We start from the raw sequence: 15,833 nt of genomic DNA on the forward strand, positions 1-15,833 counted from the left end.
AACTCTCAATGCTCAGCCATGAAAAAGAAATCTTGCTATTTGTGACAACATGGATGGACCTAGAGGGTATTATACTAAGTGAAATAAGTCAGAGAAAGACAAAAATTGTATCAGTTCACTTATACGTGGAATCTAAAAAAAAACCTAAACAAATAACCAAAAAATAAAACCAACAGACTCGTAGATACAGAGAGCAAACTGATAGTAGCCAGAGTGTTGGGTGGTGGGGGGATGGACAAAAAAGCTGAAGGGGATTAATAGGTACAAACTTATAATTATAACACAAATAAGTCATGAGGATGTAATGTACAGCATAGGTAATACTGTCAATATCGCAATAACTGCAAGGTGACTGATGGTTACTAGACTTCTCATGGTGATCACTTCGTAAGGTATATAAATATCAAATCACTATGTTGTATACCTGAGACTAATATAATATTGTATGTCAAATATACTTTAATTGAAAAGAGCTTTATATTCCAGGAAAAAGATATTCAATGATAACTGTGATAACATTTTCCAAGTGTCTCTTTATCTATGCCTCTAAATATTGAACGTGCTTTAAAGAAGCTTCACAGCATACTGTTAGATACAGACAGCATTCCGAAATGGGTCCTATTTCTCTTCTAACTCCTCACCATATCAATAATCAAATTCCATTGTATGTTTGGACATCTTCAAACTAAGGGAACTTTTCAGCATTTGTTTTCTAAGGGAGCTACCATCATCCAGTGTACATTGCAGAAATCATGATGGTCTCAAGCTCACAAGAAGTGAGAAAAGAATTCTACTACCATAAATGGCCATTTAAAAAAACCTCTGGCGGCCGGTTGGAGTGCAGTGGTTGGAGCACGGTGTTCAATAACACCAAGGTCGCCAGTTCAATGCCCACATGGGGCTGAACCCTCCACAACTAGATTGAAAACAATGACTTGACCTGGAGCTGAGCTGCGCCCTCCAAACTAGATTGAAAAAAGAACAATGACTGGACATGGAGCTGATGGGTCCTGGAAAAACACACTGTTCCCCAATATTCCCCAATTAAAAAAAAAACATTAAAAAAAAAAACATCACAGCCCATTGGTATAAGATCAGAGATGCACCTCCTGGGACATTTGGGTCATTTAACTTGTTTAAGCAGCCCATTCTTTAGCTTTTGAAGAGAGAAAAGTATGTGTATGGATATTTCCTCCTGAGGAAACCTTGTTCCATAGGAATAATTTTCTTCTCATCTCCCAGAGCACTCCATTTCTTTCCCCATCTCTCTTCCTTGATGTCAATATGCAAATATGTCCAAGAAAGGGCATCGTATCATAGCAATGAACTTCCTGACTTCTTATCTGCATTTTCCTGAAAGGGGATTGAGAAGATGAGGAGACAGAAACTATTTTGAAAGATGGTAATGTCGACTTATTTGTTCTTGAAAGGGCAACAAAGCATTTTCCCAAGTATTTCTTTCAGTGGAATCAGGTCCATTCAAGATAACCTGAGCATTTGGTTTATGTCTGGCTCTGTGTTAGGTACAAGGCCCATAAATTCTATAGGTGACTCAGGAGCTCAAAGTCAAGGGATAGTGAAGTCTTCAGGGACGAGAAATAGTGGGGCAGCTTTAACACCCGAGGCCTGATCTGCACGCCAAATCTGCAACCATGGACAAGGGAATGCCTTATAGAAGCTGGAGCTACAGAGAACACAGGCGCTCCAGACCATGGAAGAAGAAGCAGAGTTGTGACTCCAGGAGGCATAAATACCCTTACCTCTCCTCTCACTCTCAGATCTCCTGCTGGTGTTTCCCCTTGTCTGAAACTAACTAGAAGCCAATGGGAAACACCACTCACAAGTGAGGGAAGTGAACTTGGAGATGCAATCCCTCATGGGCACTCTTCCAGGACACAGCACAACAGAATGCTGAAAATGGATCTGGGGCAAGGGTAAAGGGAGACAAACAGAATAACCAGCACAGTTGGGCTGTCTGAGTTTCTTCCTATTCTTAAGTTTTTGGAAATCTCCAGTCCTGGTAGAATCATGTTCACCCCTAAAAGAGTTTAGAAGTTTGCTTCAAAACAACATGGGAGGGAAGTAAATCTGTGGAGATAGAAATGAAATAAGATTGGCCATGTGTTGATAATTACTGAAGTTGAATGATGAATACGATGGGGGTGTACTGTTATTTCTTGCACATATGTTTATATATATTTAAATTTTTCCATAATGACTTTTTAAAATAATTGACCCCTGAAGTTGTTTTACAACAAATCGAAATTTAAAAAGCCCCCTCTTCACCTTCTAGTTTTCCCTTTACATTTCCATCAACGCTTCGGTTTAACTCCTTAAAGACAGCTGAAAACTTGGAGGAAGTTTGCCTCTGCTCTATGACATGTATAGTTCTGTAACACTGTATTCCGCATTGCCCAGGCTAATCTCTCATCCCAGTCCTAAAGGAGTTACAGAGTCAATGAACTAATTAAAAGCATTTAAAAGCTTTCTCTGTTCTGACCCACCCTCAAATATTTTATTTGATCTGCTTCAATGAATTCAGGAGGAAAAAAGACGTTTTGCCAGATTTCACTCTGTTAAAACATTGAAGTACCAAGAAATTACATTAAGTGCCCTTGTGATGACTTTAGTTGGGCCAAATGAACAATCAGCACAGAGGACCAGCTAATCCTGACTTGACATCTCTTCTGTTCCAGCTCACATCACACACACACACACACACACACACACACACACACACACACACACCCTGCGGCTTCTGGAAATTTTCATGCCAATGTTGAGAACATCACCTCTGCCCAGATCTTTAGCACTTGGTTTTGCCGCTTCCTTTCTTTTCATGAGCCCTGTTGGACCTGGAATGATTCACTGCTTATAAAAATGCCAAGAGCATGTGTGACTTGGGGAGAGAAGTGCATCCCTTATAGAGCTTAGCTTGTCCAAATGCCTAAGAAATCCACAAATTGTGTGACTGGTGGTCCCAGAGATGGCTTGAGTTGCCTTTAAAGAAAATTTGTATAAGCCCAATGGAACCCAGAAAAAGGTATCTATTCTCCTCTACTAGAGGAAATTTGTTGGTTTCGATGGAAATCTGTGCCACTTGAAATGGTGCTTTTCTTCAAGTTACTTAGCAAGATTTCTTAAGGGCATTGGGGGAGGCGTGGGGGATGATGAAATTCCGTGGCTGCACTTCAGCATGACTGTTTTCTAGATCTTTCAATCTTTAGAAAGAATTGTGTTCTTACAAAAACTGGGTGCATTACCTGTGCTTTCCTTAGGGTAGAGGTGAAGAGAAGTGCGTGCACACGTATGTGCTTGATACTTTCTTAAAATCAAGCACTCACATAAGAAAGGCAGCCCCTTCCCCACATAAACATGGAAGTATTACACTATCTGTTTCACCCCTCATTCCAGTTTCTGGATAATTTTAAATGTTTCTCATCATTGAGAGTATTAGATCGCCTCTCTCAATAGAAATAATTTCCCCCAATTTGTCATCTCTTTCTATAAAGGACAAAATTATGATGTACTTTCCATCTCCTTTTCAACCGAATTTAGCAAGTAAATGAATCCTCACAAATAAACATACCCCATTCTCCTTTTGGGCAGAGCATTGAGTAGCTCCTTGTTTAAAATCCTCAGAAAGTTCTTGCACAGTTTTTCTTAAAGGCAGCTTTTTGCGTTTTGTTTTTTTAACTAGCCACATCCAAATTATTCCTTGAAAAATCTTCTAGCTCAGAAGGCAGAGGGAGGGTGGGGCTAGGATAGTCCAGTTGGCATTAGTGCCATCCGCTAAAATTCTGGTCTGGGAACACAGTCTTCTCAGTATACACCAGGGTGCAGGGGATCTGTTTTGACATGGACAACCAGATGTGTGTGCGTGTCTGTTTAGGGCTGGGACTCCATGCTCTATAATAGGCCAACAGATTGTTCTCTCCAGTGGTGCTGGGTATGGTGACCAGAACCTAGGGGGAGGAAAATGAGGTGGACTTCTATCTTCTGCTTTTGGCTTTAATCCCGTTCTGTCTCCAAACAGATGCAAATGACACAGACTGTGAGGGAGTAGGAACAAGATGGAAGATTGCAAGTAACACATTATTCAGGATGCCTTGCCCCACCCCAATTTCCTCCAAGCCTGGGAATGAAAATGCTTATCTCCAGTTTAGGGCTGGCTCTCACTATGGAAACAGTAGGAAACAGTGAAATTTAGACAAGCCAGTGCCACTCCAAGAACAAGTTGCATGAGCCCTCTACCTGGCCTTCCGTGTGACATCTGGTCTGAGTGGAGAGAAATGGTGGAGAGAAAAGGAAACCCTACCTTTGTTTGCAGGCCCTCAGCAATCTCAGGCCTGGATGCCAGTGTCATGTGTTATGTCTTCGGGGCCATGTATGTGCTACACGCTCAGTTAACCTTCCAACTGAGACAAGAAAACTACTCAAAAGAAGCTCCACAAAGCACCGATTTGGCACCACCTGTATTACTTAGGAATCATTGAACCAGTTCCATAGAAATCTAGATTATTAGTGAGCACAACCTGGAGCAGCCGTTCTGAAAGTGTGTTCCCCAGACCAGCAGCATGAGCATCTCCCAGGAACTTGTCAAAAGTATCAATTCTCAGCTCTCTCCCACCAAGACCTGCAAATTATAAACTCTAGGGGTGGAGCCCCCCCAGCTGACGTCATCATTCACATTACCTATCTGACTCTTGCACTTAGAAAACAGTTTCATTTTTTTCTTAGCAAATATCTTAGATACAATTTATCACATTTGCTCTTGGGATTACTCTGTAAAGACAAAACAGAAGCAAAACTACAAAAATATTAACCACCATATTATAATATATATTGTATGTGTATAAAGCCAAAGATGCTAGAAGCCCACATGCTAATTTCTGTGCAGTGCCCTTGTAGGTGACTGCAAACATGGTCAGAAAATAGAGACTGTAGTACCCTATACATCAGGAACGCTTGCAAAAATGACACTCAAAATCAGAGTTCACTGATTACTTGCTTTATACACAGACCAACTTTATATGTAGCATCTAAGCTATAGGATAGTCCTTCATTCTGCCCTTTGACAGACCTTGGAGTTGACTTTTTCCTTGCAAAGTGTGGGCATACTGATAACTAAAGGAAGAATATTTTCTCCAAGGCCTCTGGATTCAAAGTCCTATTGAGTGTCCTGAAAGTTCAGAGACCATCATCGGACTGGGTTTGGCTGGGGCCTACAATATGGGTTTGTGTGTGGGCTGGGTTTGGCTGGGGCCTACAATATGGGTTTCATTCCTGTAGGCAATGGTTAGTTTGGAACCAGAATCAGGATTGCATCCCCAGTCAGTTTCTGGTATCCCTGCTGTTTGGTCCAAACCTTGGGACAAGGATGAGTACGTGACTAATATTCCACATGGTCTACGATGATCAGTCCCAGGCATCTCCCTGGTTTCTGGAACGATGAAACCGAGTTTGCACAATGAAACATGAACACCACATGTTCTAACACTTCAGGCTATTCCAAAAAGTCACCCTTACAAACTCTAAAAGTCTGCTTTTCCTCTAGGGTTTTTGACGATGGCCGCTGCGTTTTGAACTGTCCCTCAGGCAAATTTGAATTTATGAACCAATGCCATCTCTGCCACTACACCTGCCAAGAATGCCAAGGAAATGAGCCTTCCAGCTGTACCTCCTGTGGAGTCGGTGAGGGAGTTGGGTTGCTCACTTGTTCTTTGTTGTTTCAACCCTGTTCTCCCATGGGACATTAGTTGGTTTGATTCAGAAGCTTCTTCTCTGGGGACAAGGGGTTGAAATTAGAGAGCTGTTCATTCGAGAGGATGTACAACCTTGAAGTTTCTGCTTGTTGTCAGAACACAAGTTTACATTATTGTAGACACAGACTCGCTGCCCCTGAGGAAATGAGAGAGGAGCGAAGAGATGTCTTTCGAGAGAAGGGGAAAGAAAGGGCATGCAAACGTGACGTCAGACATGAGATAAACAGTAAAGCTAAGATTCGTTGAGGTAAAAGTGAAAAGCTAGGAAATTAAGACAGACACATTCACTCTTTAAGAGAAATACTCTAATTGATGTTGTGTCCAGGTCTCCTCAGCCCTGAGTTATGCCATTTAGGAGTTGTCAAATCCCTGTGGGAACAAAGTAACCATTTCCAAACACAAATATGACCTTCTCTGTCCCAGTTTTAATAACTCCAAGTTCCTGCTGTCATTGGATTATGTCCCACGATCTCAAAGGTCATCTGCAGTGTGGTGTTGACTCCTTTCCAGCCTCCCTTCACATTCCCGTCCCACTTTGACCCATGTAGGACAGATTCCCATTTTCTCTGATATCTGACCCAATCATCCTAAAATTTTATTTTAAGATCCAGTTGGATATGTTGGAAAAATAGGAATATTGCGGAATATTAATTCACTCACTCGCTCGTTCAATCATTCAATCATTCAGCAAATATATATTTACAACACATTCTATGCCAGATTGCCCCCTGGCCTCTGAATCCTGACTTAATGTCATGGGAAGGTAGAGAGAATTATAACTGTGGATAAAGAGAGAGTAGGTTACTCACTGCTCTCCCTCAGATCTTTCCACATGTATCTGAGAAGTTTAGCTCTCAGAAAAAGAGGATCTTTTCTGAATGAGTCAAGAAAATGGGGTTTGCTAGTTTCATGATGGGCCTGAGAAGAACATATCTTGGAAGGTTAACGCTTTTGTAGTCTCCTGACATTCCAGTTCCAACAGATTAGGGTTTTATGCGCCACAATGTTGACCTGTAGCAGTAGAATCACCAAATACACATTACATCCTCTCAAACACTCCTTCCTCTAGAGGATAATGTTCTTTTAACTCAAACTCAGAGACCGCAGACACTTTTTTGCATCACCTCTACGGAAGCCCTCTTTATTTTCTTTGTTCCCACAGGAACAGTAGATTTTTGGCATGAAATCACCATCAGAAAAGAGGCAGCTTCAGAGTCCAAATCCAAGCGTGTGGTTTTTAAATTCTATTTCAACAAAGGTTTTAATTAAATAAGAAACATTACATTAAACCATTTCAGAGTGCTGAGTTTACGGGTAAAAAAAAGGTAGTTGAATGTTGGCAATTTCATGTGGTTCAATCTTATACTGACTTTCAGTTTCTGAACTTGCAACCCAGGGTCTGTGCTATCTTTATCCACAAAACCAGCAGCCCTGCATTTTGAAGGTCGATGGTTCTGGATCTACATGTGGTATATCACATGATGAGTGAACACTAGACCCCAGTTATTTTGGGTAGCATAGATCAGCTGTTCTTCTGAGACTGGAGCATATGGGAGACCTGATTCAGAGAAGATCGATGTTCTAAACACACTCAGCACAAACAAAACCTCCAGGAGGGTGGGGGAAACCTCGGTGTACCCATATTAATCTTGTTTTTTAATATATACTTTTGTAATGAAAAACAATTAATTTTCATTAATTGCAATTGTTTATAGAATTAGAATTTTCCATTTTATCTAGGAACAAATTCCCAGTTTCATGCTATGGGTACTGCTGATTCTTTCCTTGGCGAGACCAGTCTTGACAGAAGCTCAGAAGTTTCAGGAGTCAAAAAGGAGTCAAAGAGGAGTGCTTGGTCTTGTGCTTCAATAGGCTGCCATTATAGAAATTGGCAGCTGTGCAAATGTTCGGACCTTAGTTAACACAAGTGTGTGATTTTTATAACAGAAGTCAAAATCATTCTTAAAGATTGCACTGTTATAAAACATGTCTATCAGTAAACATTTATTTATTCTCATGGGATCTCTATAGCCCCCAAGTCTTCAAGCTTCCACAGATACCAAAAGGAGCCCAAGAAAAACTTTTCAACTATAATACAAGTATACAGATACTGCATTTTTCACTAAATCCATTCTTATACTTCTAGTCCCCAAAGAGCCTAAGCAGTCAGTCATATCTTTTTTTTTTTTTTTAATAAAATGTCTTATGTTATATTAGCTTCACGGTTAATTGTGTACATTTTCCCTCTTTTGTTGCCCCTGTTTGTTCAGATAAATACGGCCGGGAACGCTTCTTGTACCAGGGGGAGTGTCGAGAGAACTGCCCGGTGGGGCACTACCCTGCTGAGGGGCACACCTGCCTGCACTGCCCAGACAACTGTGAGCTTTGCCACAGCGCACACATCTGCACACAATGTATCAGTGGCTACTTCATAGTACCCACCAACCACACCTGCCAGAAGTTAGAGTGTGGACAAGGTAACGCTGCTTTGGGACCACTGCCCTCCCTCCACCAGGAGGTGACATGAGGCTGTGCCCCTAGATGTCCCACAGATGTGAACTGTCTTCTTGGTTTACTGTCAGTGCCTGAGATAACTGAGTGACTATATGTCAAGTGGGGACAATGACAGTTGCTCCTCTCTCTTCCCCCACACACCTGTTCTCTGGCTTTCCCCAGACACAATCCAAGGGCATAGGAGTGCATCTAATCACATAGAAATTGATCTTGAGTTGAAGGATTTGAGGACAGGGTATAGTGGAGAGAAAATGAGATTAGAATCAGAAAACCTGGCCGACAATTTTCTCCTTCCTAATTACTAGTTATGAGATTCTGGGCAAAATTAGTCTGATTTCTCTATGCCTTGCTTGGTTTCTTCATAGCACCAAGATGGCTGCTGTGAGAAGCCAATGAGGATCAGCCTACCTAAACTACCTAAAAATATTAAAATGTTGTGTGAATCGTATGTAATTGTTATCATCCAATTCCTTGTCTCACATGGGAAGAGGGAGATTTAAAAACAGCAGTTACAGTTATTGTTCTCTTCCATGCAAGAATGCTGCAGACTTTCACTGCTTTGTATAAGACTTATGCCTACTTATGCTGAAGAGAGCCCCAAGATAGTTCCAGAATAATTAAAACACATTCTTTTTCTTCTTAATGTTTACTAATATTGTACAGGATTTAAAACTTAACAGAAAAGTATTTAGAAGGACAGATTAAAAGAGATAGAGCCTGTTCATTTATATACCCAATTCCATATTCCCAGAAGCAGAACTTATTTCTTTACTAAATAAAAGCCACTAGCTTGACTTTAATACAAGTTGCATGGCACATAGTTCAATTTTGTTCTACTATTTGCACCAATCAAGCTGATCTGATTGATTGAATTAATAAAGGAGATAAAAATGTGTCACACAAAGATTCTTAAAGATGGTTTTGGGTTTCATAATTGCTCTATGACTTGCTTAAAAATAAGCTATGCACCAACGTAGCAACTGATGTGTCTCCACTCAGTGAAAGTGAATTGTTTTTCACTCTTCTCACTGTATAGATGAATTTCAAGACCCAGACTATGAAGAATGCATATCTTGTGAAGAAGGATGTCTGGGATGCAACTTGGGTATGTCATCTTTCTTTGTTACAGAGTTGAAATAGTTGTCTGTTTTCACACATCCTTATCCTGTCGTTCCTTCAGCAGGGACTCTTGTCATTGTTGTCATGAGCAGTGTCGCCATCAATATCCATTAAATAGGCTCACTCCCATGCAAACAGGGTCTCATTAAGAAACGCTCCCTTTTGAAGCAATAGATAGGTCACCTGTGTTCAAGAAATTCAGGTTTAGGAAAGAACAGGAATTTTTTCCCTCTGATTGTTGGCTAATTGGCAGGGGATACCTATAGCAACTATGTTTCATAGTATAGGGATTGGCCTCTCCTTAGCTTCTCAAGGTCACAAATTTGAAGATGAACAATGATGCGAGAGAAATAAACTCAACCTAAGAAATGCTTAATTACTCTAACTCACTTGGTATGTAAAACACAAAAGTCTGTCAGGAGTTTGGAGGTTTTCCTTTGTAAAAATGACTCTATTGCTTCAAACCTAAGACCATCCTTAGAGAAAAAAACCATGTGGTGACAGTGAATTGAAATCCCTATCATATAATAGAAAGCACTTGTCAGTCTTCATATAATTCATTAGTTCACATCACTGACTCTTCCTTTCTCCCCAGGCCTGCCTGATTCTCCTGTGGAAAGGGTGATAGTAATAGTCTGTACCACACAGCACCATTGGATTGTATGTGAAATGAAAAATAGGGAAGCCACTAAATTCCAGGAATGTATTTTGATGTAAATTTAGGCAAGATATTGAAACTAATTAGCATTTGGGTCTGTGGAAACCCAGCCTAAATTAAAGACTGAAGGAATAATTTCTCTTCATGCAATTTCCATGTTTTCTCTAATCAGATTTGTTTATGAGCCTTTTATCAGGATGAAAACAAACAAATAGCATTTTATATAATACCACTTTGTCTCAAGAGTATTTGATGTTGAATTCTTTGTCTTTCTAATTGATATTTTAAATAGAAATTTTAACTAAGATAAATCTAAGTGTTATAAATTATATTTGTTCATTAATTGAAAATATAAGGAAATGGAATCATTTTTACCTAATGTTTTAAGGCATCCTTTATGGTTTTAATTTAAGAAATGTGGTATTAGGTACGACCTAAGATTTGGGGTCCATACCTACATCACCAATGACTCAATGGTAGATTTAATTAAATTGCATAAGAGCTCTTTACTTCCTTATCTTGTCAATAAAATAGAGGTTAATGTGTCCTTATCTTGGCTCATAAGTAAGTGATGAAAATCCATTAAACATTTGGTCACTAAAATGACTATACTCCCTTGTCTTGGGAAAAAAATATACACAAATTCTTAAATTTTAAGTAAATGCAAAAAAAAAAAAAGAAGAAGAAGAGACGGGTCATATAAATTAACTGCTAAAAAGGGGACAAATGTTTGTACCAATAGAACTTAGAAAAGGAGGGAATCCCTGGGCACAGAAGTAGTCAAGGAAGGCTTCCAGAAGATGGGACTTGAGATAAGCCTTGGAGTTTCCATGGAATTTAGACAGGTAAGTGGGAAGAGTTACACTATGGAGGGGCTTTGGACCTAGACAATAGCAGGATAAGGGTTCAGAGGGAAGAATTTCTGTCGTGAGTTTCAGGACACTGAATGTACCAATTCTCCAGAAGGAATAAATAAATATAAGGGAATAGGCAAAGGGAAGTTTGGAGAAGTGGTTGAAAAAAAAACATACCTTGAAATCTGGACTAATGTATTTAAAAGTATTCTGTAGCACTTTTGGGTCAAAATGGCAGAGTAGGTAAATGCTGTGCTTACCTCAAGACCACATCAAAATTACAACTAAACTACAGAACAACGATCACTGATTATCACCTGAAGTCTACCAGAACAAAAGTCTTACAACTAAAGACATTCAGAAGCAGCCACCTTAAGACTGGCAGGAGGGATAGAGATGCAGAACAAGCTAATCCCACACCCATGTGTGACCATTAAAATTCAGAAGGGACATCTCAGCTGCAGAGGCCCCCCAAAAGGAGGAGCAAGGGGTCCCAGCCCCACACCAGGTTCCCCAGCACAGGGTTCCACTGCCAGGGAGAGAAGTCCCCATAACTTCTGGCTGTGAAAACCAGCAAAGATTGTGGCTGAGTGAGACAGACAGTGGCTGTAGTCCCAGGTGCTCCTCTTAAAGGGCCCACTCACAGACTTACTCACTAACGGAAGCACTGGCTCTGAGTTCCAGTGCTAGGGCATTGACTTGAGAGGCACCAGAGATGTAGAGGAACTGAGTTGTGTGGCTTCAGGATGAGGGCTAGAGGGGCTGCTTTCTCCCAGACAGAGGAGCTGGCAAAAACCATTGTTTCTTTGGTGAGCCCTACTCCTTCCCAGCATGTAGACACAGGTGGCCAACATATCTGAGTCTTTATCAACCTGGCTAACACCTTTCATTTGCCCAAACCCAGGTGATTCCCTGAGACGCTGCTCCCCCCCAACTTTCAAGCACACCCAAGCTGCTTCCACTGTTTTTTCCTGTCTTGGCACATGCTGCAGATTTTCCTAAAAATCTCTCAAACCTTCACAGAACCCAAACAACCAGCATATGGCCTCAGCGTGTCCTGTATGTCTGTCTGAGCAGACCCAAGCCTGACACTAGAACAGCTGGCCTTTGTTCATGGTGTGGCCTCTCAAGGTACCACCAGGCCCAGTGCAGGTGGCAGCCATCTGCAAATTGCTTTGTGGCTCAAGAGGGAAGCCTCAGGCAGATCACAGGCAGTGGCTGAACATGGCCTGCAGCATGTCCCCTCCCAGGAGAACCCCGGGCTGGCACACCTGGTAGCCAGCTTTGTACTGAGCTGGAGCATCACCCAGCCACCTCCTAGGATGACACATCCAAAGGGTAGAATAGGCAGGCACCTATTTAGCCCTGCTAAAATGAATCCTGCTCTGTATGGTCAGCCCCTGCACCACAGCTCCTCCACTGTAGTCATGGCCAGTGCTCACAAACAAACCCAACATCTCTCACAACAGCTCAAGTGTGAATCCCTCCCAAAGACATGCAAACAGCAACCAAGTCTCAACAACAACAGGAAGGTACACACAACCCATGCAAGAGACACACCTGGAGCACCTGGTTCTGATGACCAGGGAGATTGCACCAGTGGTCTCCACAGAACACCTACTACGTAAGGCCACTCTAATAAGACTGGGAGACATAGCAGCCTTACCTAATACATAGAAACAAATACAGGGAGGCAGAAAAAATGGGGAGACAAAGAAACATATCCAAATTAAAATAACAGAACAAAGTTCTAGAAAAAGAACTAAACAAAATGGAGATACACAATCTACCGGATGCAGAGTTCAAAACACTGGTTATAAGGACACTCAGTGACCTCAGGGAGAAGAGATAGGAAACATAAGAGAAAGGAAACATAAAATTGGAGATAGAAAACATTAAAAAGAACCAATCATTGTCAGGTAGGATGATCCTGACCTGTTCCTTCTTTTGGAGGGCAGATTAGAACATGATGATTGGAGTTCGCATGATTCGTGATTAACGTCTCTGCGTAATCAGGTCTTGTGACACCCTGATTGCTCCTGTCTGATTCTTCTTAAAAAAAGAACCAGTCATAAATGAAAAACACAATAACTGAAATGATGAATACATTAGAGGGAATCAATCAGATTAGATGAAGCAGAGGATGGAATCAGTGGAACCCAAAGAGTCCCACAAGAAGACACAAGATACCTCGTAATTAAAATGCCAAAAATTAAAGACAAAGAAATAAAAATCTTAAAAGCTGCAAGAGAAAAGCAGTTAGCTACCTACAAGGGAGCTTCCATAATATTATCAGCTGATTTCTCAACGGAAACTTTGCAGGCCAAAAGGGATTGGCACAAAATATTCAAAGTGATGAAAAGCAAGAACCTACAACCAAGATGACTCTACCCAGAAAAGCTATCATTTAAAATCGATGGAAAGATAGACATTCCCAGACAAGAAAAAGTTAAAGGAGTTCATCACCACCAAACCAGTATTATTGGGTTTGTGCAAAAGTAATTGTGGTTTTTACAACTGTTTTTAACCTTTTAAACCACAATTACTTTTGCACCAACCTAATACAAGGAATGTTAGAGAGATTTTTTTTTTTAATTGGGTAAGGGGTATAGGACTTTATTGGGGAACAGTGTGTACTTCCAGGACTTCAAGTCAAGTTGTTGTCCTTTCAGTCTTAGTTGTGGAGGGTGCCGCTCAGCTCCAGGTCCAGTTGCCCTTTCTAGTTGCAGGGGGCACAGCCCACCATCCCTTGTGGGAGTCGAACCAGCAACCTTGTGGTTGAGAGGACGTGCTCCAACCAACTGAGCCATCCAGGAGCTCAGCAGAAGCTCAGCTCAAGGTGCCGTGTTCAACCTTTAGTTGCAGGGGGCGCTGCCCACCATCCCTTGTGGGACTCAAGGAGTTGAACCGGCAACCTTGTGGTTGAGAGCCCACTGGCCCATATGGGAATCGAACTGGCAGCCTTTGGAGTTAGGAGCATGGAGCTCCAACCGCCTGAGCCACCGGGCCGGCCCCTAAAGAGACCTTTTTTTTTTTTTTTTAGAGAGACTTTTTTGAGGTGAAAAAAAAAAGATCAAAAATATGACTGATAAAATGGCAATACTACACATTTATCAACAATTACTTTAAATGTAAATGAATTAAATGGTTCAATCAAAAGACAAGGTGGCTGAATAGATAAGAAAACAAGACCCTTACCGATGCTGCCTACAAGAGACTCACTTTAGATTGAAAGACACACAAAGGCTGAAAGTAAAGAGATGGGAAAAAGATATTTCATGGAAATGGAAATGAAAAAATAAAGCTGGGGTAGCAATACTTATACCAGACAAAATAGACTTTGAAACAAAGACTATAACAAGAGACAAAAGGACCCAATAATCCCACTTCTGGGTATTTATCTGAAGAAACCCAAAATGCTACTTTGAGGGGTTTAAATTCTAGATAGCATGACACCAAAATCCATGTGTTTTATGACTATTCTGTCCATACCACCTAATGTTTTTCCCTTCTAACTCTAGAGCAAAGAGTATTATATTTTATGGAATAATAAAAAGATAAAAGAAAACCTTATTATCTGCCCCTTTACATTGTTCTTTGTTTGGCTACAACTTTAGGCTCTATGACATAACTGAATTGATAGTTGTTTTTACTAGTCAATTACTAGTTTTTACTAGTGAATTTACTAGTCAAACAGTGAAATTGTTTATAATAGTCATGTAAATTGATTTGGGGTCACTGTTCATCTGAAGCTGTCAGCTTCAGGACCTACTGAGATGGGGCAGGCCAGATATGGGGACCCTCACAACCGCAAGACTGAGAGTAAGCAGGTACAGTTTCACTTACTCTGAATTCGTCTCTGCCACTTTACCTCTCTTCAGTTTCATTCACCTCTGCTGGAACTCTTTTCCTCTCTGGGAAAGTGGGATCCATTACAAGGGTATAATTGGCAGGAGACACTCCTCTCTCCTCCACGTGAATGTGAGATACACTCTTTCTACCCTGACCCCATGTTAAATTCAAGCTTCAGATCCAGGAATTAGAGAACCAACCTCATTTCTTCTTGCTACCTTATCTTTCTATGAGGGAGTGAGACCTCATTCATAGAAGAGAAGAATCAAGACATCTGAGACATGAAATAGATGGCTTAGTTTTCCAGTGGGGCAGACATACAGAATTTCTCAAATCAAATATTGTAGTCATGGATCACTATTTATTTAACTTCTACCCCCATCTCCCATTGGACTTTTTCCACAAATTTTCAGGGGAACAAGAGCAGTGCCAAACTGTTTTGGTACCTTCCAAACCAAAGACATTGCAGAATAAAACTTATACTAAACCAAAGACATTGCAGAATAAAACTTATACTAGGCTGGTGTCTCCTTTAAATTGGAAAGAAATTGCTGATTATAAAAGTAAAATTCAACATTCATAAAGGACCTTCTTTCCAGTGACCTAGTGCATCACTTCCTGTCACACCAACCTCAGTGCATGACCCAGGTGGTTAGCTATCATCATATCCAGGGACAGATTGGGAAGGGCAGTTCAGGATGCCTCTTTTCTTTAAAAGGCCAAACACAAGCCAGCTTCAGAGGGAGAATTGGAATCTAAATGCATTGTCACCACTTGCTAAAGAGAGACAAGCAAACTCCATTAGACAATGCTGTCTTTAAAAACACATGAAATAGCTTTTTATTTTTCAATCATTAGAGCTTCCCGTTCCCATCATTTTCTAAATGATACTTCATTTCAAACATGGGGTTTAGCATAAACAAAATGTTAAAAAAGAACCCGATGTTGGAAGAATTAGCAGAAGTTTTGCAGTTTCATGGTCCCTTATTCATCCTGGCTTTCTTCATTAATTCACTTAACAAATATTTATTGCATGGCTTTGTCCTTTCTGCTTTTCCATCATTTGTTCTG

At 40.8% G+C, this 15,833-nt stretch overlaps 1 protein-coding gene across 2 annotated transcripts in view; it reads left to right on the forward strand.

Annotated features, from left to right (window-relative positions):
* The window catches only part of PCSK5 (proprotein convertase subtilisin/kexin type 5), a 405,671-nt gene that overhangs the window by 322,333 nt on the left and 67,505 nt on the right, over nucleotides 1–15,833 (forward strand). For both annotated transcript variants that reach the window (XM_081067381.1, XM_081067382.1), the window contains exons 22-24: nucleotides 5,558–5,694; nucleotides 8,036–8,242; nucleotides 9,316–9,384. In XM_081067381.1, the coding sequence (XP_080923507.1) occupies nucleotides 5,558–5,694; nucleotides 8,036–8,242; nucleotides 9,316–9,384 (413 nt within the window). The remainder of the gene's footprint in view (nucleotides 1–5,557; nucleotides 5,695–8,035; nucleotides 8,243–9,315; nucleotides 9,385–15,833) is intronic.

Source organism: Rhinolophus hipposideros (assembly GCF_964194185.1).
Source record: "Rhinolophus hipposideros genome assembly, chromosome: 11".
NCBI classification, from domain to species: domain Eukaryota; kingdom Metazoa; phylum Chordata; class Mammalia; order Chiroptera; family Rhinolophidae; genus Rhinolophus; species Rhinolophus hipposideros.